Source organism: Leptodactylus fuscus, chromosome 2, assembly GCF_031893055.1.
Source record: "Leptodactylus fuscus isolate aLepFus1 chromosome 2, aLepFus1.hap2, whole genome shotgun sequence".
Lineage (NCBI taxonomy): Eukaryota > Metazoa > Chordata > Amphibia > Anura > Leptodactylidae > Leptodactylus > Leptodactylus fuscus.
In genome coordinates this window covers 174,226,931-174,251,048 of record NC_134266.1, presented here as the reverse complement: position 1 = coordinate 174,251,048, position 24,118 = coordinate 174,226,931, and the positions used below count along the sequence as shown (strand labels likewise).

Below are 24,118 nucleotides of genomic sequence, written 5' to 3'. Positions count from 1 at the left end.
CCCGTGAAAATGGGCACCCCTCGGGTGTAACAAGGCCATGAAAAATGTACATTTTTATGTACATTTTATGTACAATTTCATGCAGTGTTATGTGAGTGTTGGCCCAGTGTGGTTGTTCTAATAGATTAATATTGTAAAATTAATGCAGCTACAGAAAACATAGGATTTTATATTTGCAAAATTCTAGTCAATGATGGATGAGAATGCAAATACTCTAATACATTATAGTAATAATAGCAAGGTGATGGCAGGAGTGCTTCCTTGCAAGAAATGTCAAGAGGTAGCTTGAAAAGACTGTAATAAGAGTGCACGTATGTCAGTTCATTTCAGAGTATAGGTAAACTCCAGTCAATACAGCCATGTGTTACTTTTCACTATTGAGCATTTTATTAAAATAATGTGCTTCTTCTCCTTCGCATCCACACTGGACCTTGCACCTTCTGGCTGAGCTTCCTCGTCTTCACAGCAACAGAAGTGTTTTTTCCATTAACAGCATTAATACTTATTTCTGGTCTTGGTTTCATCTTTTCCCAAAATTCTTCAGTGCTACATAGCTGTAGAAAATAGTCAACACTCCATATAAATGTTTGTCATTAAAGTATACATTATATATTGTGTTACAAGCAGTTCTTTGTATTCAGGTCTTAGGGGCTTCCGGAATTTAAATACCATATCATTGGGGGTGCACAAAACCACCCCCTTTAGTTGTTAGAACAGGGTGCAGAATTTGGGTGGGAACTAAAGCCTATTCATAGCTTACCAAGCATGCCGCCATACAGTCTATTGCCCTATAGCCAGTCTTCTCAGTATTGCAGCTCAGCTTCATTCATTCGAATGGGACTGAGCTGTAAACAGGCCATGTGACCACTAAGGTGACATCATATGGTCTGTGAAGAATAAGTGCAACGTACCTGAGAACCACTGTTGCTTCAAACAGTTTATTGGTGGGGGTGTTGGGTGATGACCCTGATCATATCATCTTGATAACCTATACTTAGGATAAGTCATTTAAGTCTGAGAAAACTACTTTAACAATAGTGGCCACAATATCCTTATATTATCCTTATATTCCACTAGTCAAATAACCGAGCAATCGTGTGACCATTATAGTCACCCACAAAAGGGACAATAAATATAGCCACCAATTTATCGTACAAGCAGCATATAGGCTAAAATATAATTTTTAATTAAATTTGTTTAAAAATTGGAACCCACATAGACACAAAATATCTCCCTTTTTAAAAGTATTAGGCTATATAGCTGCCTGGTTGTACAGCCCTGCTATTTTTAAGGAAAAATGTTTTTCATGATGGCCTTACTCTAGATTTCTCAAGTCCCACATGTTCCCCTCTCCTGTATCTTCACTTACACTACTTTCACCCTCCAGCTCTGATGTGGTACCTGAACCAATGCACTACCTTTAATGAGAAGTGTTATAGTACCCTGAGTATGTCTGGTTCAGCACCAGAAGTAAGAAGTCAGAGAAAAAACAGTTTACATCTATCAGAACATGACCTCTAGAAGGCCGACATCTTAGCACCAGCTTGCAGCTTACCTTCTGGAAAGCTATGCATGTCTCTGACAGCTGCTTAATGTCTTGTGTATCAAGGAATGATAAGATCCGCATCTTGAGGCTATCAGGTATCCGTACAATGAAATCAAATTGTCCTCTGCACAAATTTAATATATATTCCATTGTGTTCATGCCAAAGATCTTTTCTAATGGTTCTAGATAGTTAAAAAAGCAACAGTATTAATAATTTAACATGAAACTGAGACAAGGAAAATACTTTTTATAGAAGAAGGTTTTTAATAAATTAAATATTGATATGGCATTGTTTAAAGGTTACCCTCACCCTGACCCACCAAGGCACTGCTTGCCAGAGAGGAAACAAACAATGGTCAATGAGTACCAGTCTGTGTAGTAAGAACCCACAGTATGTTATCACTGCTTATGTGGCACGTATTTACGAGGGAATGCCAACCTCTCTGAGATGTCTACTTTAGCAAACACTTGCTCCATAAAATAACATTTCTGGCGTAACCTTTAATTGATCTAATTCTGCCCTGTTTGCTTTCTCCTTTACTCCTCCTAGAAGTGGATAATAGACAACGGAGGGTAACTATCTTCCAATACGGCATGTGTCTACACACTAACACAGTTCTATTTGTAAGGACATGTCCTATTGACAAGGGAATGTTAACAACCAGTTCTAGATTTATTCATACTTTTCCAGGCATAATAATAAAAGAATGTCAAAAGGGTGGGGGGAAGAAACTAAACATTATTCACCACAAGTCTAAAACTGCACTGGAGTTAAAACTTCAAAACTGGTGTAGGAGGGGCAACACGGTGGCTCAGTGATTCGCACTGCAGCCTTGCAACGCTGGAGTCCTGGGTTCGAATCCCGCCGTGGAATCCACAGCACCCTCCGGACTAGGCCCTTTCATTTCGGGCCTACTCCAGTGCGGGAAGCTTCCTGAGTCAAAATCAGGGCCAAAATACGTTACACCGTGCCCGTGTGAACTAAGCCTAATAAGTAGCGGCCTAGGGAAAGTGATTAACAATAACAAAAAACATACTCACCTTGCCTCACCTCTCCTGGGAATCCTCGGTCCGTCCATGTGTCTTTCCCATGTTCCTTGGTCCTCTACTGTCTGGCGGCTGAGGTTATGTGCCCCAGACGGTACAGCTAGGGCCTGTGATTAGACCTCAGCAGTCACGTGGAGTGCGATGACATCATTATGCCGGTGTGCACTATGTGACTACTATTTGATTTGTAGTTACTAGAGATGAGCGAGTATTATTCGATAGAGTAGGTATTCGATCGAATACTACGGTATTCAAAATACTATTACTCCGTTGAATACCACGTGGTAAACACAGTAAAGATTTGATTCCCTTCCCTGGTGCTTTTTTTTACACCAATAACTATGCAGGGGAGGTGGGACAGGAAGTAGGACAATGTAGGCATGAAAAAAAAACGTATACACTAGAGATGAGCGAGTAGTGAAATATTCGAAAATTTGATATTCGATTCAAGTAGACCTCAATATTCGACTATTCGATCGATTACCTACTTGATCGAATACTACTCGCTCATCTCTAGTAGTTACAGCTTTACCTACTGCAGTGCTGTCACATAAACTTCAATGGGACAGCACTGCAGTACCAATACATGCCACTACAAAATGTATGATGAGTCAGCACCACAGCTCTCAGCATGTAAACATTAGTGAAAGTTGGCCTCCTCCCAAACAGTAGATCTGCTGGGGTCTCAGCTTTCAGACCCTTGAATTGATAGGCCATCAATATTAGTAACTGGATAACCCCTATAAGGCTTAATATCTCCATTTAGCATGCCGTTGAGCCCTATTCACATTTACTACATGTCAACAGGCTAACTTTAGAAACAGAAATCACATAGTTATATTTTAATTAATTTATACAAGTATCCATGTAACTATAGTAACATTGGTCCACCAACATTTTTCCACATGTAGATGTCAGCAGTGCCTTTAGTCTCTTGTAATAGTAGTCATGTTTTCAGATTTTTACATAATAGGTCTTCAGTGACCTCAGTAATCGGTGATCATCAGGGGCGTAGCTATAGGGAGTGCTGAGGTAATTGTCTTCACTGGGCCTCTTCTACCACCAGGAGGGCCATTCGGCTCCATCAAAATTAAATAAAACACCATTATTATACATTGCCCATGGGAAGTAGGGGCCCTGTTAAAGATTTTGCACTGTGACCCAATAGGTTCACGTTGGTGACCATTATATGGACAGTGACCCAATCCCCACTGGTGAGTTAGGATAAATGAAATTTAGCCTGATGTGAATGAATTTAAAACATATAATTTTAAATCATTATCTTCTGGAACATTTCAGGTAACTATGAGAATAGTGAACTTGATAAATCATAGTGAAATTGCAGGTTGCTGGATATGCAGATGTATAGTTAATAGCGTCTTGCTGAACTCTGTCCACTACTGTGTGCAGGGGCCACTATTGGGGATAATACTTTATGCAGGGGCCACTATTGGGGATAATACTGTTTGCAAAGGGCCACTATTGGGGATAATACTGTGTGCAGGGGCAACTAAGGGACATAATACTGTGTGAAGGGGCCACTATGGGGCATAATAGAACGTGCAGGAATGCGTAGGAGGGGGTCGGTTGAGGTCTTCGGTGTCGGTCGGGGGGGGGGGCCATGTCAAAAGTTCGCCACGGGGCCCCGCCATTCCTAGTTACGCCACTGGTGCCGAGGATTTAACTTTTACATTTTACCATTTACCCTAAGGATTGTTGCTGAGCAAGTACAATCCAGTGTGGGAGAATAAATCCCACCCCATGTGTGACACCTTGACGGCACTTGGCAGCATTGCTTCACCCCAAGTGTGAGAAGGAAGGCTATCGGAGGTCCTTTCTCCCAACCGCGGTCAGGATACATAATCTACATTAGACCAAGCGAAGATCACTCCGCACAGAGAACTAAATGATCCTGAAGCCTTCTTTCTTTTCTTCCTTAGCTGCCTAGTATTTTTCTCAGCTTATGTGTCTTATCTTAGTATTTTTTTCTCAGCTTATGTGTGTCTGCTTCTGTAATATATTACTGTTTATTATCCTGTATCCGTATTATCATGTTGCTGTAACATACTGAAATTTCCCCACGGTGGGACTATTAAAGGATTATCTTATCTTATCTTAATGTCGTTGGTCTCTCTCAGCAGATAATACACCCTGCCATATTGCAAAAATTGTTCATAAATGGTTCAAGGAACATTACAATTTGTGCTGACTTGGCCTCCTAATTTTACACATCTCATTTTGCTCAATTACCTGTGGGATGTGCTAGAAAGACAAGTGTGATGTATGGAGACTGCACCTCACAATGTACAGGCTTAAAAAATCTAAAATATCTTGATGACCGATACCACAGAGGTGTTATGGAGTCCATAGCTTGACAGGACAGGGCTGCATTGATGGCACAAATAGTTGTCATTTCCTAAACAGTAATTGATGCTTACTGTAAATGCACATGCAAGAAGCTGGCCAAGTAATGCCCAGGCTTGCCTAAGTATTTTGTTGCCATTGAAACAATGTTAGACCATTTGGATACAATAGACAAGAAGAACATATTTTCTTGAATAAACAATGTATGACTACTCTTGAAGTCATTGCTGTATACACTATAGAGCAGGGGGTATGAATACATGGGAAGAAATTTGAGTCGCTGATGTTGTAATTTTGTGCTTTAATTGTTGCACTATGGTAACAGATACACTGAAGATGTGTGGCTAATGTAATACACGAAGGACATGATTCACTTGTCTTACGCTCAGTGAAAGTGTGTTGTGCTTGGCACTCAATGGCTAAAATCAATTCAAAGACTGAACAAAACAAGTCACATCTCACCTGTAGATACAAGATAACATTTTCCAAAATACAGATGGAGAAATTTACTAACCCATCTACACCACTTTTTTGACATAGATGGGCATAAATGTGGCACATCGTTGCCACAGACCACATTTTTGCCCCACATTGTTGACTCTGCGCCTGCCACTTTCTATGAAATTGGGCAGACAGGGACAGAGATGCCCGCTAGAAAATTAGCAAGAGTTATACCTGAAATCTACACCAGTCTTCTTTGGAGAATTAGAATTACTTTATGAAACTGGTTGAAGATTTACATTTATTTTGTTTTCAGATTTAGATTTATGTCTTCATTGAAACTGTATTAACAACACTAAAGTGATATGATCTTTCAAAGCCGAGGTCCATCGTTTTTATGCGATAAGTCTATTGGCACATTAGAACCGTGACCTGGAGTCTGTGGCCTGAACCTCACTTACTACAAAAAGTGAGGGGAAACATATCTACGTACATTGCATTAAATTCAATGGGACCCTTCTGAACCCAAGCAGAGCAAAATGCATGCTTCATCGCTGAATGGCAACTATCAGGGTACAATATGTCAATCCAATACTTTTTTTTTTTTTTAATGGATGCACATAATATGAACATAGTTTCACTGCTTGACATATGCTGACAACCAAAAGGGTAACAATTAGAGATGAGCGAGTAGTACTCGATCGAGTAGGTATTCGATTGAATACTACAGTATTCGAAATACTCGTACTCGATCAAGTACCACTCGCTGTTTGTATGTTAAAGTTCGATGCAGAACCAGCATTGATTGGCTGAATGCTATACAGTCAGCCAATCAACGCTGGTTCTTCTCCTACCTTTAGAAGTCTTCTCCTTGCAGAGTCCCCGCGGCGTCTTCCGGCTCTTCACTCACTCTGCCAGGCATCGGGCCTGGGCAGAGCCGACTGCGCATGTCCGCTTGTAGTGCGGGCATGCGCAGTCGGCTCTGCCCAGGCCCGATGCCTGGCAGAGTGAATGAAGAGTCGGAAGACGCAGCGGGGACTCTGCAAGGAGAAGACTGCACGGAGGATCCAGCCCGACCCTCACTCGTGGAGTTGGTAAGTTTAATTTGATCGAACGTTGCCTACCCCTGAAAAGAGCGTTTCCTCCCATAGACTATAATAGGGTTCGATATTCGATTCGAGTAGTCGAATATTGAGGGGCTACTCGAAACGAATATTGAACCTCGAACATTTTACTGTTCGCTCATCTCTAGTAACAATGTTTTGAATGTGTGACCTTCATGCTTCATATTTCACCATTCACTACAGCTGTGAATATGAGACTACCATCATTTTATAGACAATTTTGGCTATCTCATACATAAATTTGACTTGCAACTATTTTGCATATGATTAGTTATGCAGATTCCTGTCATATAACTGTATTGTCCGAAGCTGTAGTGGATGGTGAGATATGGAGCCTGAAAGTCAAAAGTTCAAAACATTGTCATCCTTTTGCTTCTCATTGTATCACTGAAACCGCACTACACAACCATCTATAAAATCCTTAATAAGGAAAAAAAATCTAGGGCAAGAAAGGGATAGTTATACAGATTTTGAACCTATCAGTGATCCTATCAGTTCATGCAATTTAATATCCTTCATATGACTTCTTAATATACTGTCTAACTTTTATATATAAAACAGGGTAAAAAATGTTCTTGCAGTCTAACTATGAAGGATTCTGGGCCCCCCCCCCCCAAAAAAAAAGTATTTAATGGTTCACAGTTAAAGGGGGTTTTCTGTGCAAAAAATCTTTTTTTAAAAAAAGGTCTGTGAGTGTTATTAATGGATTAATAAGCGCACCCAAATACCTTTTAGCAGTGTTTTACGTGATTTACCTACTCGATCGAATACTACTCGCTCATCTCTAAACACGACACAAAACTTAGAATAACATAGAATACAGGTGACATGTTATTTTGGCTGCACAATGAACGCCATAAAAACGAATCCCGTAAGAAAGTCGCACAAATGCAGTTATTTATGTATGCATGCTCAATTTTGGTATGTTTATACTTTTTGAAAATCAATAAAAATTATTATAAAAAAAAATAAAAAAAGAATAAAAATGCAGTTTTTCTTCAAATCCATACAATGTTGTACAGAATAATTAATGTTAGCAAAATAAAGAAAAATTTGTCTGGCAAACATTAAGAGAGTGGAAAAATAAAGAGGTTATGGGGTTTGAATGTGGGAGGGGGTCAAAAATGAAAATGGAAAAATGCCCATGGAGGGAAGGGGTTAATGAAAAGAAGGTTTCTACACTAACAGAGAAGGGGATTCTTTACAGTAAGAACATTGAGTCTATAAAAAGTTCAACCTGTAATTTTTTATTTATGTGGGAAAGATGCAAAAATTGTATTCAACATCTTAGTATGGTTACTAAAGCATATGCAACGTTATTTGTCAACATAAACTGAATTATATATATATATATATATATATATATATACACTATGTGATCAAAAGTATCCAGACACCTGGCTGAAAATGACTTACAAGTTTGTGGCGCCCTCCATCGGTAATTCTAGAATTCAATATGGTGTTGGCCCACCCTTAGCCTTGATGACAGCTTCTACTCTCGCAGGCATACATTCAATCAGGTGCTGGAAGGTTTCTTGGGGAATGGCAGCCCATTCTTCACGGAGTGCTGCACTGAGGAGAGGTATCGTTGTAGGTCGGTGAGGCCTGGCATGAAGTCGGCGTTCCAAAACATCCCAAAGGTGTTCTATAGGATTCAAGTCAGGACTCTGTGCAGGCCAGTCCATTACAGAGATGTTATTGTCATGTAACCACTCCGCCACAGACCGTACAGTATGAACAGGTGCTCGATCGTGTTGAAAGATGCAATCGCCATCCCCGAATTGCTCTTCAACAGTGGGAAGCAAGAAGGTGTTTAAAACATCAATGTAGGCCTGTGCTGTGCTAGTGCCATGCAAAACAACAAGGGGTGCAAGCCCCCACCATGAAAAACACAACCACACCATAACACCACCTCCTCCGAATTTTACTGTTGGCACTACACACGCTGGCAGATGACGTTCACCGGGCATTTGCCATACCCACACCCTGCCATTGGATCGCCACATTGTGTCCGTGATTCGTCACTTCACACAACGTTTTTTCACTGTTCAATCGTCCAATGTTTACTCTCCTTACACCAAGCGAGGCGTCGTTTGGCATCGACCTGAGTGATGTGTGGCACCCAATCACCTGACCACGTTCAAAGTCTGTGAATTCCGCGGAGCGCCCCATTCTGCTCTCTCACAATCTCTAATGTCTACTGAGGTCGCTGATATGGAGTATCTGGCAGTAGGTGGCAGCACAATGCACCTAATATGAAAAACGTATGTCTTTGGGGTTGTCTGGATACTTTTGATCACATACTGTATATGCACACACAATCCAGTCATATTAATGTGACCACTGCCTACTTTTGACGTCAATGTTAAATAACCAATCGCAGAAGGCACGTGTCATCAACCATCTGGGTGCACTCATCATTGTGGAAGGCACGATGGATCAACACAAGTATGCATCTAACCTTGTGGACCATGTTCACCCCTAAAATGTTTTTCCTCAGGATAATGGCATCTACCAGCAGGACAATGCGACGTGTCATAAAGCTCGCAGTGTACGTGCGTGGTCGAGGAGCACCAGGATGAGTTTACCGTACTCCCTTGGCCAACAAATTCCCCGGACTTGAACCTAACTGAGAATCTGTGGGACCACCTTGATCGGGTTTTTCATGCGATGGATGCTCAACCGCGTAATCTAGCGCAGCTGGCCATGGCACTGGAGTCGGCATGGCTCAACATCCCAGTGAACATCATCACAACATCCCCTCTCTTCCACCACGTCTCGCAGTGGTCTGCTCTACGAAAAGGTGGTTATTCTGGATTTTGACAGGTGGTCACATTAATGTGACTGGACTGTGTATATTAATGTTCATACTGTATGCAGATTTTGGTATATTTCACATAATGTGGTCCATGTCAAACTTACTGTGCATCATTCTTTCTTGTAAAAATTCAGTGTGTGTTTTCTTTACTTCTCTTGGAAGAATTTTCCTATGCTCAGCCCGGGCAGATATTTTCCAAGATCTTAAGGTAACCTAGGTAACATAGGAATTACTGTACATAAAAGTAAAAGAATGGACTAAAGTGTTATCTTACACAATTTCAGTACATGAAAATGTTTATATATCAAATAAAAAAGAACTGAATGCTGAATTCAACATAAATCAGAATTCAGATATCTGCAGGAAAAGAATGTTCAGAAGATACTACTGTGGAAAGTATTGAACTGAAAACCCTACTGGCCAGTCATAGTCCTTGTTCTGGAGAAAAATCATGGCGTAAGCTGTGATACATTGGGGCAGATTTATCAACACTGTCTAAAAGTTAGACAGTCCAAGCTTAGACTAGACCAGGGGTGCTCAATACGTCGATCGCGATCTACCGGTCGATCGCGATGGACGTATGGGTCGATCGCGGGATGCAGCCAGGCATCCCCGGTGTCTGCTTCTTCACAGCGCAGACAGAGTTATCTCTGGACACTGGCAGGCTGGGGCTGCGGCAGCCCCGCTTGCCAGTGTCCATAGATGACTCTCAGCCTGCACTGTGAACAAGCACTTGCAGGCCGCTCTTAGGGATGGAGGGGGCCGGGGTGCTGCTTGTTCACAGTGCAGACTGAGAGTCATCTACGGACACTGGCAAGCGGGGCTGCCGCAGCCCCAGCCTGCCAGTGTCCAGAGATAACTCTGTCTGCGCTGTGAAGAAGCAGACAGCGGGGATGCCTGGGCGGCCACCTCTCACGATCCGACTGGCCATGCCCACATGCCCGGCCATGCCCACAGAAACGCCCCACCCTGCCCACGGATCAGCCCCGGCTCCGCCCACAGGCCCGCCCACAAGAAGTGGGTAGTAGATCTTAGGGCTTGGTCATGTTAAGAAGTAGCTCACATGCTGCTAAAGTGTGAGCACCTCTGGACTAGACGGTCTTAGGGTGAATTCACACTACTGATACGCTGCGTGATTCTGAAAGTTAAAACACGTTCAGAATCAGCGCGTATAAAGCAGTTCCCATTCATTTCAATGGGAGCTGGCATACGAGCGCTCCCCATAGAAATGAATGGGCTGCTTTTTTCACTATGAGCACTCCCATTGAAGTGAATGGGAAGTGCTCGCGTGTACGGCTAGCTCTGCTCATTCCGAGTCGTACACGCAAGAACTTCCCATTCACTTCAATGGGAGTGCTCATAGTGAAAAAAGCAGCCCATTCATTTCAATGGGGAGCGCTCGTATGCCGGCTCCCATTGAAATGAATGGGAACTGCTTTATACATGCTGATTCTGAATGTGTTTTAACGTTCAGAATCAGGCAGCGTATCAGTAGTGTGAATTCACCCTAAGGGTGCATTCACACTACGGAACGCCAGCGTGTATCACAGCCGTACACGCCGGCGTTACAGCAGGGATGCCGGACACTTCCTATTAATTTCTATGGGAGCCGGCATGCGAGCGCTCCCCATAGAAATGAATGGACTGCTTTTTTCCATTCATTTCTATGGGGAGCGCTCGCATGCCGGCTCCCATAGAAATGAATGGGAAGTGTCCGGCAGCCCTGCTGTAATGCCGGCGTGTACGGCTGTGATACACGCTGGCGTTCCGTAGTGTGAATGCACCCTAAAACTGACATATTTATCAAAGTGTCTAATGTTGTTTGATAAATGTGTCATATTCTTAGTCTGTCTAGTTTAACATTACACCTCCTATTTGTTGGTTTAGTTTATGCAGGAAAAATGCTCCCAAATTTTGGTGCCTTTTTGCACAATGGCAGTACAAACTAGGTCTCTCCCCTTTCCATAAAGCCAAGCCCCCTTTGTAATACAAGTTGTAAAAGTGTTGATAAATGTAGTGCCCAGCATGTTTGACAGTATTTTGGCTGAAGTTCTGCCCAACTATTGGCATATTTCGCTTGATAAATCCCCCCTTCCCCACTATGTCTGAAGTTCGGGAAAGTTGGTTTTTTTTTGTAGATTGTGAGCCCCATATAGGGATCATAATGTACATTTTTCCCTATCAGTATGTCTTTGGAGTGTGGGAGGAAATCCACACCAACACAGGGAGATCATGCAAACTACTTGCAGATGTTGTTTTTGGCAGGATTCAAAGCCAGAACACCAGCACTGTAAGGTTGCAGTTCTACCCACTGAGCCATTTTGGCTGCACAGTGAATGCTATACAAACAAAGCCCATTAAAAAGTTGCACAAATGCAGGTTTCCCCAATACCACTTCATTCAAAAATGTTTCCAGCTTCACAGTTGAAAACCATCTTGTTTGCACTATCTACAACATAGACAGGGTTAGTAACACTGCTTGATACTGGTGACCCTCCTAACCTATCTCTCTGCGGAGATGGGCTGATATTCTGGATTCTGGTGAAAGGCTCCCTTTGACATCTGTGTGAATATTTTTTTTGCTTGTTTGTTTCTTTGAATAATAATTATAATAATCATTATTTTAGTGTGCAGGGCAATGGTTTCTCTTGTAGTTGTTTTAATTTTTATTTGTTTTTGAATCTGTAACGTTTGCGATTGGTTAAACTTCTGAAGCGTGACTTCTTTCCACATAAAACAACAAAAAACAAGTGTAAAAAAAATTTCAATGATTTTCATTATTTTTTGTTGTCTTCTATGGTATATCACAGTGCACCAGTTTAACCAATTACAGAAATTCCGATTAACTATATATGTGGCAATATTAGAAGTAAACCATACACTATCAGACAGAAAACAAAGACAAAAAAAATAGTCAAAGAAATAAGCAGTAAAAAAGAATATAGCAAATGAGAGAAACATAAAAAACATAAGATAGAAACATGAAACATAAAAGAAAGGGAGCTATAGTTCTGGAGGGGAGGAGGTGTCTTATAGTGAGTCAGCCACGTAGCATCCAGACTTATGCAGACTTCCATTTTTTTTTTTCATCAAAGAGTTTTGTTAAAATTTTCAATGTATAACAAGAGAAGTACAAAAGATTATGTGAAAAAGAACAGTCAGTTCTAGCAACAGTGGGAGAAAGTGCAAAAAAAAATTACAAATAAAGGAGGGTGGAGCAGGAAATTGTGTCCTGCTGTTCGGGATGCCATTAACCACCAAGAAGATGTCCTAGGCAATAAGATAGCAATGAACTACATCCTGGGACCATGAAAACATTGAAAGGATACCAGGTTTAAGGGCACTGTCTAAGCAGCATGCTTTTTATTTTGCAGTGTCTATTATGTTCCTTCTTTGGAACAATCAGATTTGATCAGTTGACAATGCATCATTTATAGGAACAATATAATATGTCAAGTATGTTTTTAAAAACTAATGCTGTTTTCTGTAAAGATTACCCAGAACTATGGGTTACTTAAAGTGAAAATAAGTTGTTCATAACATAAGTAAGAACTTAAAGCACATAAGTTGTTCATAACATAAGTAAGAACTTAAAGCACATAAGTTGTTCATAACTAGAGATGAGCGAACAGTGTTCTATCGAACTCATGTTCGATCGGATATTAGGCTGTTCGGCATGTTCGAATCGAATCGAACACCGCGTGGTAAAGTGCGCCATTACTCGATTCCCCTCCCACCTTCCCTGGCGCCTTTTTTGCTCCAATAACAGCGCTGGGTAGGTGGGACAGGAACTACGACACCGGTGACGTTGAAAAAAGTAGGCAAAACCCATTGGCTGCCGAAAACATGTGACCTCTAATTTAAAAGAACAGCGACGCCCAGCTTCGCGTCATTCTGAGCTTGCAATTCACCGAGGACGGAGGTTTCCGTCCAGCTAGCTAGGGCTTAGATTCTGGGTAGGCAGGGACAGGCTAGGATAGGAAGGAGAAGACAACCAACAGCTCTTGTAAGAGCTAAATTCCAGGGAGAAGCTTGTCAGTGTAACGTGGCACTGACGGGCTCAATCGCCGCAACCCAGCTTTCCCAGGATCCTGAATGGAATACACTGTCAGTGTATTCCCGTATACCCGATATATACCCCGATACCCGTTCCAACGGTGTGCCCCCCCACCTTCACCCCAGAAATACCCTGCAAGTCCCCTAGCAATAGAATTGGGGCTATATACACCCACAATTTTTACTACTGGTATACAGTGCCATTGTCTGACTGGGAATTCAAAGAATATATTGGGAATACAAATACCCTCATTTCTTGCTACTGCCATATAGTGCCAGTTTCTGACTGGTAATTCAAAGAATATATTGGGGTTACGTGCACCCACAATTTTTACTACTGGTATACAGTGCCATTGTCTGACTGGGAATTCAAAGAATATATTGGGAATACAAATACCCTCATTTCTTGCTACTGCCATATAGTGCCAGTGTCTGACTGGGAATTCAAAGAATATATTGGGGTTACGTGCACCCACAATTTTTACTACTGGTATACAGTGCCATTGTCTGACTGGGAATTCAAAGAGTATATTGGGAATACAAATACCCTCATTTCTTGCTACTGCCATATAGTGCCAGTTTCTGACTGGGAATTCAAAGAATATATTGGGGTTACGTGCACCCACAATTTTTACTACTGGTATACAGTGCCATTGTCTGACTGGGAATTCAAAGAGTATATTGGGAATACAAATACCCTCATTTCTTGCTACTGCCATATAGTGCCAGTTTCTGACTGGGAATTCAAAGAATATATTGGGGTTACGTGCACCCACAATTTTTACTACTGGTATACAGTGCCATTGTCTGACTGGGAATTCAAAGAATATATTGGGGTTATAAATACCCTCATTTCTTGCTACTGCCATATAGTGCCAGTTTCTGACTGGGAATTCAAAGAATATATTGGGGTTACGTGCACCCACAATTTTTACTACTGGTATACAGTGCCATTGTCTGACTGGGAATTCAAAGAATATATTGGGGTTATAAATACCCTCATTTCTTGCTACTGCCATATAGTGCCAGTTTCTGACTGGTAATTCAAAGAATATATTGGGGTTACGTGCACCCACAATTTTTACTACTGGTATACAGTGCCATTGTCTGACTGGGAATTCAAAGAGTATATTGGGAATACAAATACCCTCATTTCTTGCTACTGCCATATAGTGCCAGTGTCTGACTGGGAATTCAAAGAATATATTGGGGTTACGTGCACCCACAATTTTTACTACTGGTATACAGTGCCATTGTCTGACTGGGAATTCAAAGAGTATATTGGGAATACAAATACCCTCATTTCTTGCTACTGCCATATAGTGCCAGTTTCTGACTGGGAATTCAAAGAATATATTGGGGTTACGTGCACCCACAATTTTTACTACTGGTATACAGTGCCATTGTCTGACTGGGAATTCAAAGAGTATATTGGGAATACAAATACCCTCATTTCTTGCTACTGCCATATAGTGCCAGTTTCTGACTGGGAATTCAAAGAATATATTGGGGTTACGTGCACCCACAATTTTTACTACTGGTATACAGTGCCATTGTCTGACTGGGAATTCAAAGAGTATATTGGGAATACAAATACCCTCATTTCTTGCTACTGCCATATAGTGCCAGTTTCTGACTGGGAATTCAAAGAATATATTGGGGTTACGTGCACCCACAATTTTTACTACTGGTATACAGTGCCATTGTCTGACTGGGAATTCAAAGAATATATTGGGGTTATAAATACCCTCATTTCTTGCTACTGCCATATAGTGCCAGTTTCTGACTGGTAATTCAAAGAATATATTGGGGTTACGTGCACCCACAATTTTTACTACTGGTATACAGTGCCATTGTCTGACTGGGAATTCAAAGAGTATATTGGGAATACAAATACCCTCATTTCTTGCTACTGCCATATAGTGCCAGTTTCTGACTGGGAATTCAAAGAATATATTGGGGTTACGTGCACCCACAATTTTTACTACTGGTATACAGTGCCATTGTCTGACTGGGAATTCAAAGAATATATTGGGGTTATAAATACCCTCATTTCTTGCTACTGCCATATAGTGCCAGTTTCTGACTGGGAATTCAAAGAATATATTGGGGTTACGTGCACCCACAATTTTTACTACTGGTATACAGTGCCATTGTCTGACTGGGAATTCAAAGAATATATTGGGGTTATAAATACCCTCATTTCTTGCTACTGCCATATAGTGCCAGTTTCTGACTGGTAATTCAAAGAATATATTGGGGTTACGTGCACCCACAATTTTTACTACTGGTATACAGTGCCATTGTCTGACTGGGAATTCAAAGAGTATATTGGGAATACAAATACCCTCATTTCTTGCTACTGCCATATAGTGCCAGTGTCTGACTGGGAATTCAAAGAATATATTGGGGTTACGTGCACCCACAATTTTTACTACTGGTATACAGTGCCATTGTCTGACTGGGAATTCAAAGAGTATATTGGGAATACAAATACCCTCATTTCTTGCTACTGCCATATAGTGCCAGTTTCTGACTGGGAATTCAAAGAATATATTGGGGTTACGTGCACCCACAATTTTTACTACTGGTATACAGTGCCATTGTCTGACTGGGAATTCAAAGAATATATTGGGGTTATAAATACCCTCATTTCTTGCTACTGCCATATAGTGCCAGTTTCTGACTGGTAATTCAAAGAATATATTGGGGTTACGTGCACCCACAATTTTTACTACTGGTATATAGTGCCATTGTCTGACTGGGAATTCAAAGAGTATATTGGGAATACAAATACCCTCATTTCTTGCTACTGCCATATAGTGCCAGTTTCTGACTGGGAATTCAAAGAATATATTGGGGTTACGTGCACCCACAATTTTTACTACTGGTATACAGTGCCATTGTCTGACTGGGAATTCAAAGAATATATTGGGGTTATAAATACCCTCATTTCTTGCTACTGCCATATAGTGCCAGTGTCTGACTGGGAATTCAAAGAATATATTGGGGTTACGTGCACCCACAATTTTTACTACTGGTATACAGTGCCATTGTCTGACTGGGAATTCAAAGAGTATATTGGGAATACAAATACCCTCATTTCTTGCTACTGCCATATAGTGCCAGTTTCTGACTGGTAATTCAAAGAATATATTGGGGTTACGTGCACCCACAATTTTTACTACTGGTATACAGTGCCATTGTCTGACTGGGAATTCAAAGAATATATTGGGAATACAAATACCCTCATTTCTTGCTACTGCCATATAGTGCCAGTGTCTGACTGGGAATTCAAAGAATATATTGGGGTTACGTGCACCCACAATTTTTACTACTGGTATACAGTGCCATTGTCTGACTGGGAATTCAAAGAATATATTGGGAATACAAATACCCTCATTTCTTGCTACTGCCATATAGTGCCAGTGTCTGACTGGGAATTCAAAGAATATATTGGGGTTACGTGCACCCACAATTTTTACTACTGGTATACAGTGCCAATTTCTAACTAGGAATTCAAAATGCGCAAGGCTCCCGGAAAGGGACGTGGACGAGGCCGTGGGCGAGGTCGGGGGAATGGTTCTGGGGAGCAAGGTAGCAGTGAAGCCACAGGGCGTCCCGTGCCTACTCCTGTGGGGCAGCAAGCATTGCGCCACTCCACAGTGCCAGGGTTGCTTGCCACATTAACTAAACTGCAGGGTACAAACCTTAGTAGGCCCGAGAACCAGGAACAGGTCTTGCAATGGCTGTCAGAGAACGCTTACAGCACATTGTCCAGCAGCCAGTCAGACTCTGCCTCCTCTCCTCCTATTACCCAACAGTCTTGTCTTCCTTCCTCCCAAAATTCCGAAGCTTTACAGAACAATAACCCAAACTGTCCCTGCTCCCCAGAGCTGTTCTCCGCTCCTTTCATTGTCCCTCAACCTGCCTCTCCACGTCACGATTCCACGAACCTAACAGAGGAGCATCTGTGTCCAGATGCTCAAACACTAGAGTCTCCTCCATCTCCGTTCGATTTGGTGGTGGATGACCAGCAACCCACCCTCATCGACGATGATGTGACGCAGTTGCCGTCAGGGCATCCAGTTGACCGGCGCATTGTGCGGGAGGAGGAGATGAGACAGGAGTTGGAAGAGGAAGTGGTGGATGATGAGGACACTGACCCGACCTGGACAGGGGGGATGTCAAGCGGGGAAAGTAGTGTGGATGTTGAGGCAGGTGCAGCACCAAAAAGGGTAGCTAGAGGCAGAGGCAGAGGTCAGCAGCTTAGGCGAAGCCAGGCCACACCCGGAATCTCCCAAGATGTTCCAGTTCGTACCCAGCCCCGAAAAACTCCCACCTCGAGGGCACGTTTCTCGAAGGTGTGGAGTTTTTTCAAGGAATGCGCCGAGGACAGATATAGTGTTGTCTGCACAATTTGCCTCTCGAAATTGATTAGGGGCTCTGAGAAGAGCAACCTGTCCACCACTTCAATGCGCCGTCATTTGGAATCCAAGCACTGGAATCAGTGGCAGGCAGCAACGGCAGGACAAAGGCCGACTGCCGTTCACGCCACTGCCACTGCCTCTGCCTCTGCCTCTGCCACTGCCACTGCTGACTGTGCTGGCGATGCACTCCAGAGGACGAGCCAGGACACCACTTCATCTGCCTCCGCCACTTTGTTGACTTCTACCTCATCCTCCCCTGGTCCTGTCTTATCTCCTTCTCCTGCACCATCAAAGGCACCATCAGGCGTTTCTTTACAACAACCCACCATCTCTCAGACATTGGAGCGGCGGCAGAAATACACTGCTAACCACCCACACGCGCAAGCCTTGAACGCCAACATCGCTAAACTGCTGGCCCAGGAGATGTTGGCGTTCCGGCTTGTTGAAACTCCCGCCTTCCTGGACCTGATGGCAACTGCGGCACCTCGCTATGCCGTCCCTAGCCGTCACTACTTCTCCCGGTGTGCCGTCCCCGCCTTGCACCAGCACGTGTCACTCAACATCAGGCGGGCCCTTAGTTCCGCGCTTTGCACAAAGGTCCACTTGACCACCGACGCGTGGACAAGTGCATGCGGACAGGGACGCTACATTTCACTGACGGCACACTGGGTGAATGTAGTTGAGGCTGGGACTGCTTCCCAAACTGGCCCGGTGTACCTCGTCTCCCCGCCTAACATTCCTGGCAGGGACACGAGAAGAACACCCCCCTCCTCCTCCTCCTCCTCTACCGCCTCCTCCTCCGCCACCGCCTCCTCCTCCGCCACCGCCTCCTCCTCCGCTGTTAGATTGACCCCAGCTACGAGTTGGAAACGTTGCAGCACTGGCGTTGGTAGACGTCAGCAGGCTGTGCTGAAGCTGATCAGCTTGGGGGACAGACAGCACACTGCCTCCGAGGTGAGGGATGCCCTCCTCGATGAGACGGCAATATGGTTTGAGCCGCTGCACCTGGGCCCAGGCATGGTCGTTTGTGATAACGGCCGGAACCTGGTAGCAGCTCTGGAGCTTGCCGGACTCCAACATGTTCCATGCCTGGCCCACGTCTTCAACCTAGTGGTGCAACGTTTCCTAAAGAGCTACCCCAATGTTCCAGAGCTACTGGTGAAAGTGCGGCGCATGTGCGCCCACTTTCGCAAGTCGACAGTAGCCGCTGCTAGCTTAAAATCTCTCCAGCAACGCCTGCATGTGCCACAACACCGGCTTTTGTGCGACGTCCCCACACGCTGGAACTCAACGTTTCAGATGTTGAATAGAGTGGTTGAGCAGCAGAGACCTTTGATGGAATACCAGCTACAAAACCCTAGGGTGCCACAAAGTCAGCTGCCTCAGTTTCACATCCATGAGTGGCCATGGATGAGAGACCTTTGTGACATCCTACGGGTCTTTGAGGAGTCCACAAGGAGGGTGAGCTCTGAGGATGCGATGGTGAGCCTTACAATCCCGCTCTTGTGTGTTCTGAGAGAATCCCTGATTGACATCAGGGATAACTCAGATCACACAGAGGAGTTAGGGATAGCATCCGATCCGTCACAGCTGGAGAGTAGGTCCACACATCTGTCCGCTTCACTGCGTTTAATGGAGGAGGAGGAGGAGGAGGAGGAGGAAGAAGAGTTGTCCGATGATGTGATGGTGATACAGGAGGCTTCCGGGCAACTTCGAATCGTCCCATTGTTGCAGCGCGGATGGGTAGACATGGAGGATGAGGAGGAAATGGAGATTGAACTTTCCGGTGGGGCCAGAGGAGTCATGCCAACTAACACTGTGGCAGACATGGCTGAGTTCATGTTGGGGTGCTTTACAACCGACAAGCGTATTGTCAAAATCATGGAGGACAACCAGTACTGGATCTTTGCTATCCTTGACCCCCGGTATAAAAACAACATCTCGTCTTTTATTCCGGTAGAGGGGAGGGCCAATCGCATCAATGCTTGCCACAGGCAATTGGTGCAGAATATGATGGAGATGTTTCCAGCATGTGACGTTGGCGGCAGGGAGGGCAGTTCCTCCAGTAGGCAACCAAGTTCTCACCGGTCCACACAAACGAGGGGCACACTGTCTAAGGTCTGGGACACCTTGATGGCACCCCCTCGCCAAAGTGCCGCCACGGAGGGTCCTAGTGTCACCAGGCGTGAGAAGTATAGGCGCATGTTGCGGGAATACCTTTCCGACCACAGCCCTGTCCTCTCCGACCCCTCTGCGCCCTACACGTATTGGGTGTCGAAGTTGGACCTGTGGCTTGAACTTGCCCTATATGCCTTGGAGGTGCTGTCCTGTCCTGCCGCCAGCGTCCTATCTGAGAGGGTGTTCAGTGCAGCCGGTGGCATCATCACTGACAAGCGCACCCGTCTGTCAGCTGAGAGTGCCGACCGGCTCACTTTGATAAAAATGAACCACCACTGGGTAGAGCCGTCATTTTTGTGCCCACCTGTGTAAAGCACCCCAACATGAAACTCCATGTCTGTACTCAACCTCTCCAATTCCTCCGCATCCTCATACTCATCCACCATAAGCGTTGCACAATTCTGCTAATACTAGGCTCCCTCCACCCTGATTTCCCCCAACTCTGCTGGTTAGAGGCTCCCTCCACCATGAATTTGCCCAAACTGGGCTGTTTAGAGGCTCCCTCCACCATGAATTGGTCCAAACTGGGCTGGTTAGAGGCTCCCTCCACCATGAATTTGCCCAAACTGGGGTGGTTAGAGGCTCCCTCCACCATTAATTGGTCCAAACTGGGCTGGTTAGAGGCTCCCTCCACAATTAATTGGTCCAAACTGGGCTAATTAGAGGCTCCCTCCACCATGAATTGGTCCAAACTGGGTTTTTTAGAGGCTCCCTCCACCATGAATTTGCCCAAACTGGGCTGTTTAGAGGCTCCCTCCACCATGAATTGGTCCAAACTGGGCTGGTTAGAGGCTCCCTCCACCATGAATTTCCCAAAACTTGGCTGTTTAGAGGCTCCCTCCACCATGAATTTGCCCAAACTGGGCTGTTTAGAGGCTCCCTCCACCATTAATTGGTCCAAACTGGGCTGGTTAGAGGCTCCCTCCACCATGAATTGGTCCAAACTGGGCTGGTTAGAGGCTCCCTCCACCATGAATTTCCCAAAACTTGGCTGTTTAGAGGCTCCCTCCACCATGAATTGGTCCAAACTGGGCTGGTTAGAGGCTCCCTCCACCATGAATTTGCCCAAACTGGGCTGTTTAGAGGCTCCCTCCACCATTAATTGGTCCAAACTGGGCTGGTTAGAGGCTCCCTCCACCATGAATTTGCCCAAACTGGGGTGGTTAGAGGCTCCCTCCACCATTAATTGGTCCAAACTGGGCTGGTTACAGGCTCCCTCCACCATGAATTTCCCAAAACTTGGCTGTTTAGAGGCTCCCTCCACCATTAATTGGTCCAAACTGGGCTGGTTAGAGGCTCCCTCCACCATGAATTTCCCCAAACTGGGCTGTTTAGAGGCTCCCTCCACCATTAATTGGTCCAAACTGGGCTGGTTAGAGGCTCCCTCCACCATGAATTTGCCCAAACTGGGCTGTTTAGAGGCTCCCTCCACCATGAATTGGTCCAAACTGGGGTGGTTAGAGGCTCCCTCCACCATGAATTGGTCCAAACTGGGGTGGTTAGAGGCTCCCTCCACCATTAATTGGTCCAAACTGGGCTGGTTAGAGGCTCCCTCCACAATTAATTGGTCCAAACTGGGCTAATTAGAGGCTCCCTCCACCATGAATTGGTCCAAACTGGGTTTTTTAGAGGCTCCCTCCACCATTAATTGGTCCAAACTGGGCTGGTTAGAGGCTCCCTCCACAATTAATTGGTCCAAACTGGGCTAATTAGAGGCTCCCTCCACCATGAATTGGTCCAAACTGGGTTTTTTAGAGGCTCCCTCCACCATGAATTTGCCCAAACTGGGCTGTTTAGAGGCTCCCTCCACCATGAATTGGTCCAAACTGGGCTGGTTAGAGGCTCCCTCCACCATGAATTTCCCAAAACTTGGCTGTTTAGAGGCTCCCTCCACCATTAATTGGTCCAAACTGGGCTGGTTAGAGGCTCCCTCCACCATTAATTGGTCCAAACTGGGCTGGTTAGAGGCTCCCTCCACCATTAATTGGTCCAAACTGGGCTGGTTAGAGGCTCCCTCCACCATGAATTTCCCAAAACTTGGCTGTTTAGAGGCTCCCTCCACCATTAATTGGTCCAAACTGGGCTGGTTAGAGGCTCCCTCCACCATGAATTTGCCCAAACTGGGCTGTTTAGAGGCTCCCTCCACCATGAATTGGTCCAAACTGGGCTGGTTAGAGGCTCCCTCCACCATGAATTTCCCAAAACTTGGCTGTTTAGAGGCTCCCTCCACCATGAATTGGTCCAAACTGGGCTGGTTAGAGGCTCCCTCCACCATGAATTGGTCCAAACTGGGGTGGTTAGAGGCTCCCTCCACCATTAATTGGTCCAAACTGGGCTGGTTAGAGGCTCCCTCCACCATTAATTGGTCCAAACTGGGCTGGTTAGAGGCTCCCTCCACCATGAATTTGCCCAAACTGGGGTGGTTAGAGGCTCCCTCCACCATTAATTGGTCCAAACTGGGCTGGTTAGAGGCTCCCTCCACAATTAATTGGTCCAAACTGGGCTAATTAGAGGCTCCCTCCACCATGAATTGGTCCAAACTGGGTTTTTTAGAGGCTCCCTCCACCATGAATTTGCCCAAACTGGGCTGTTTAGAGGCTCCCTCCACCATGAATTGGTCCAAACTGGGCTGGTTAGAGGCTCCCTCCACCATGAATTTCCCAAAACTTGGCTGTTTAGAGGCTCCCTCCACCATTAATTGGTCCAAACTGGGCTGGTTAGAGGCTCCCTCCACCATTAATTGGTCCAAACTGGGCTGGTTAGAGGCTCCCTCCACCATTAATTGGTCCAAACTGGGCTGGTTAGAGGCTCCCTCCACCATTAATTGGTCCAAACTGGGCTGGTTAGAGGCTCCCTCCACCATTAATTGGTCCAAACTGGGCTGGTTAGAGGCTCCCTCCACCATGAATTTGCCCAAACTGGGCTGTTTAGAGGCTCCCTCCACCATGAATTGGTCCAAACTGGGCTGGTTAGAGGCTCCCTCCACCATGAATTTCCCAAAACTTGGCTGTTTAGAGGCTCCCTCCACCATTAATTGGTCCAAACTGGGCTGGTTAGAGGCTCCCTCCACCATGAATTGGTCCAAACTGGGGTTTTTAGAGGCTCCCTCCACCATGAATTGGTCCAAACTGGGGTTTTTAGAGTCTCCCTCCACCATGAATTGGTCCAAACTGGGGTTTTTAGAGTCTCCCTCCACCATGAATTGGTCCAAACTGGGGTTTTTAGAGGCTCCCTCCACCATGAATTTGCCCAAACTCTGCTGGTTAGAGGCTCAATCCACCCTGATTTTCAAAACAAATGTTGGTGCCAACCTCAACTTACTACAAGGGCCAAATTCACTGCTGGTGACAAGCTCTCCTCACTGCAAGTGCCAAATACACATGTTTCAAGGTGTTTTCCTACTGTCAGAGAGGTGGTATTGAGTGTGTAAAGTGTGTAGTTGTTAGGCTGTGATGTTGGGGTAATAGAGGGTCTTTGGTGTGTTAGATGCCCCCAGACATGCTTCCCCTGCTGTCCCAGTGTCATTCCAGAGGTGTTGGCATCATTTCCTGGGGTGTCATAGTGGACTTGGTGACCCTCCAGACACGGATTTGGGTTTCCCCCTTAACGAGTATCTGTTCCCCATAGACTATAATGGGGTTCGAAACCCGTTCGAACACACGAACATTGAGCGGCTGTTCGAATCGAATTTCGAACCTCGAACATTTTAGTGTTCGCTCATCTCTATTCATAACATAAGTAAGAACTTAAAGCACATAAGTTGTTCATAACATAAGTAAGAACTTAAAGCACATAAGTTGTTCATAACATAAGTAAGAACTTAAAGCACATAAGTTGTTCATAACATAAGTAAGAACTTAAAGCACATAAGTTGTTCATAACATAAGTAAGAACTTAAAGCACATAAGTTGTTCATAACATAAGTAAGAACTTAAAGCACATAAGTTGTTCATAACATAAGTAAGAACTTAAAGCACATAAGTTGCTTACAAAATTTGGACATATAAATCACACTCACCTCATTCTTGGTGATAACCAGATGATGGAAATCTTTGCTTGGAGCAGGGGCTTGTCTCTGGATTTCAAACAATGTATCTTGCAGAAGAGATGCCAT

General features: G+C 44.5%; 1 protein-coding gene across 1 annotated transcript; it reads right to left on the bottom strand.

Annotated features, from left to right (window-relative positions):
- Positions 1-389: 389 nt before the first annotated feature.
- Positions 390-24,118, bottom strand: LOC142193802 (F-box only protein 36-like). The gene is made up of 4 exons (XM_075262807.1): positions 24,023-24,118; positions 9,445-9,553; positions 1,556-1,728; positions 390-554 (listed from the first exon to the last, which is right to left on the bottom strand). The coding sequence occupies exons 1-4, from the start codon at positions 24,116-24,118 to the stop codon at positions 390-392; spliced, it is 543 nt and encodes a 180-aa protein (XP_075118908.1).

Coding starts and splice junctions, on each gene's coding strand:
- LOC142193802 (XM_075262807.1), bottom strand. CDS start 24,118: ATGGCATCTCTTCTGCAAGATACATTGTTTGAAATCCAGAGACAAGCC. Junction 9,554..24,022: donor TGGTTATCACCAAGAATGAG/GTGAGTGTGATT, acceptor TATGTTACCTAG/GTTACCTTAAGATCTTGGAA. Junction 1,729..9,444: donor ACAAGAAAGAATGATGCACA/GTAAGTTTGACA, acceptor TTAACTATCTAG/AACCATTAGAAAAGATCTTT.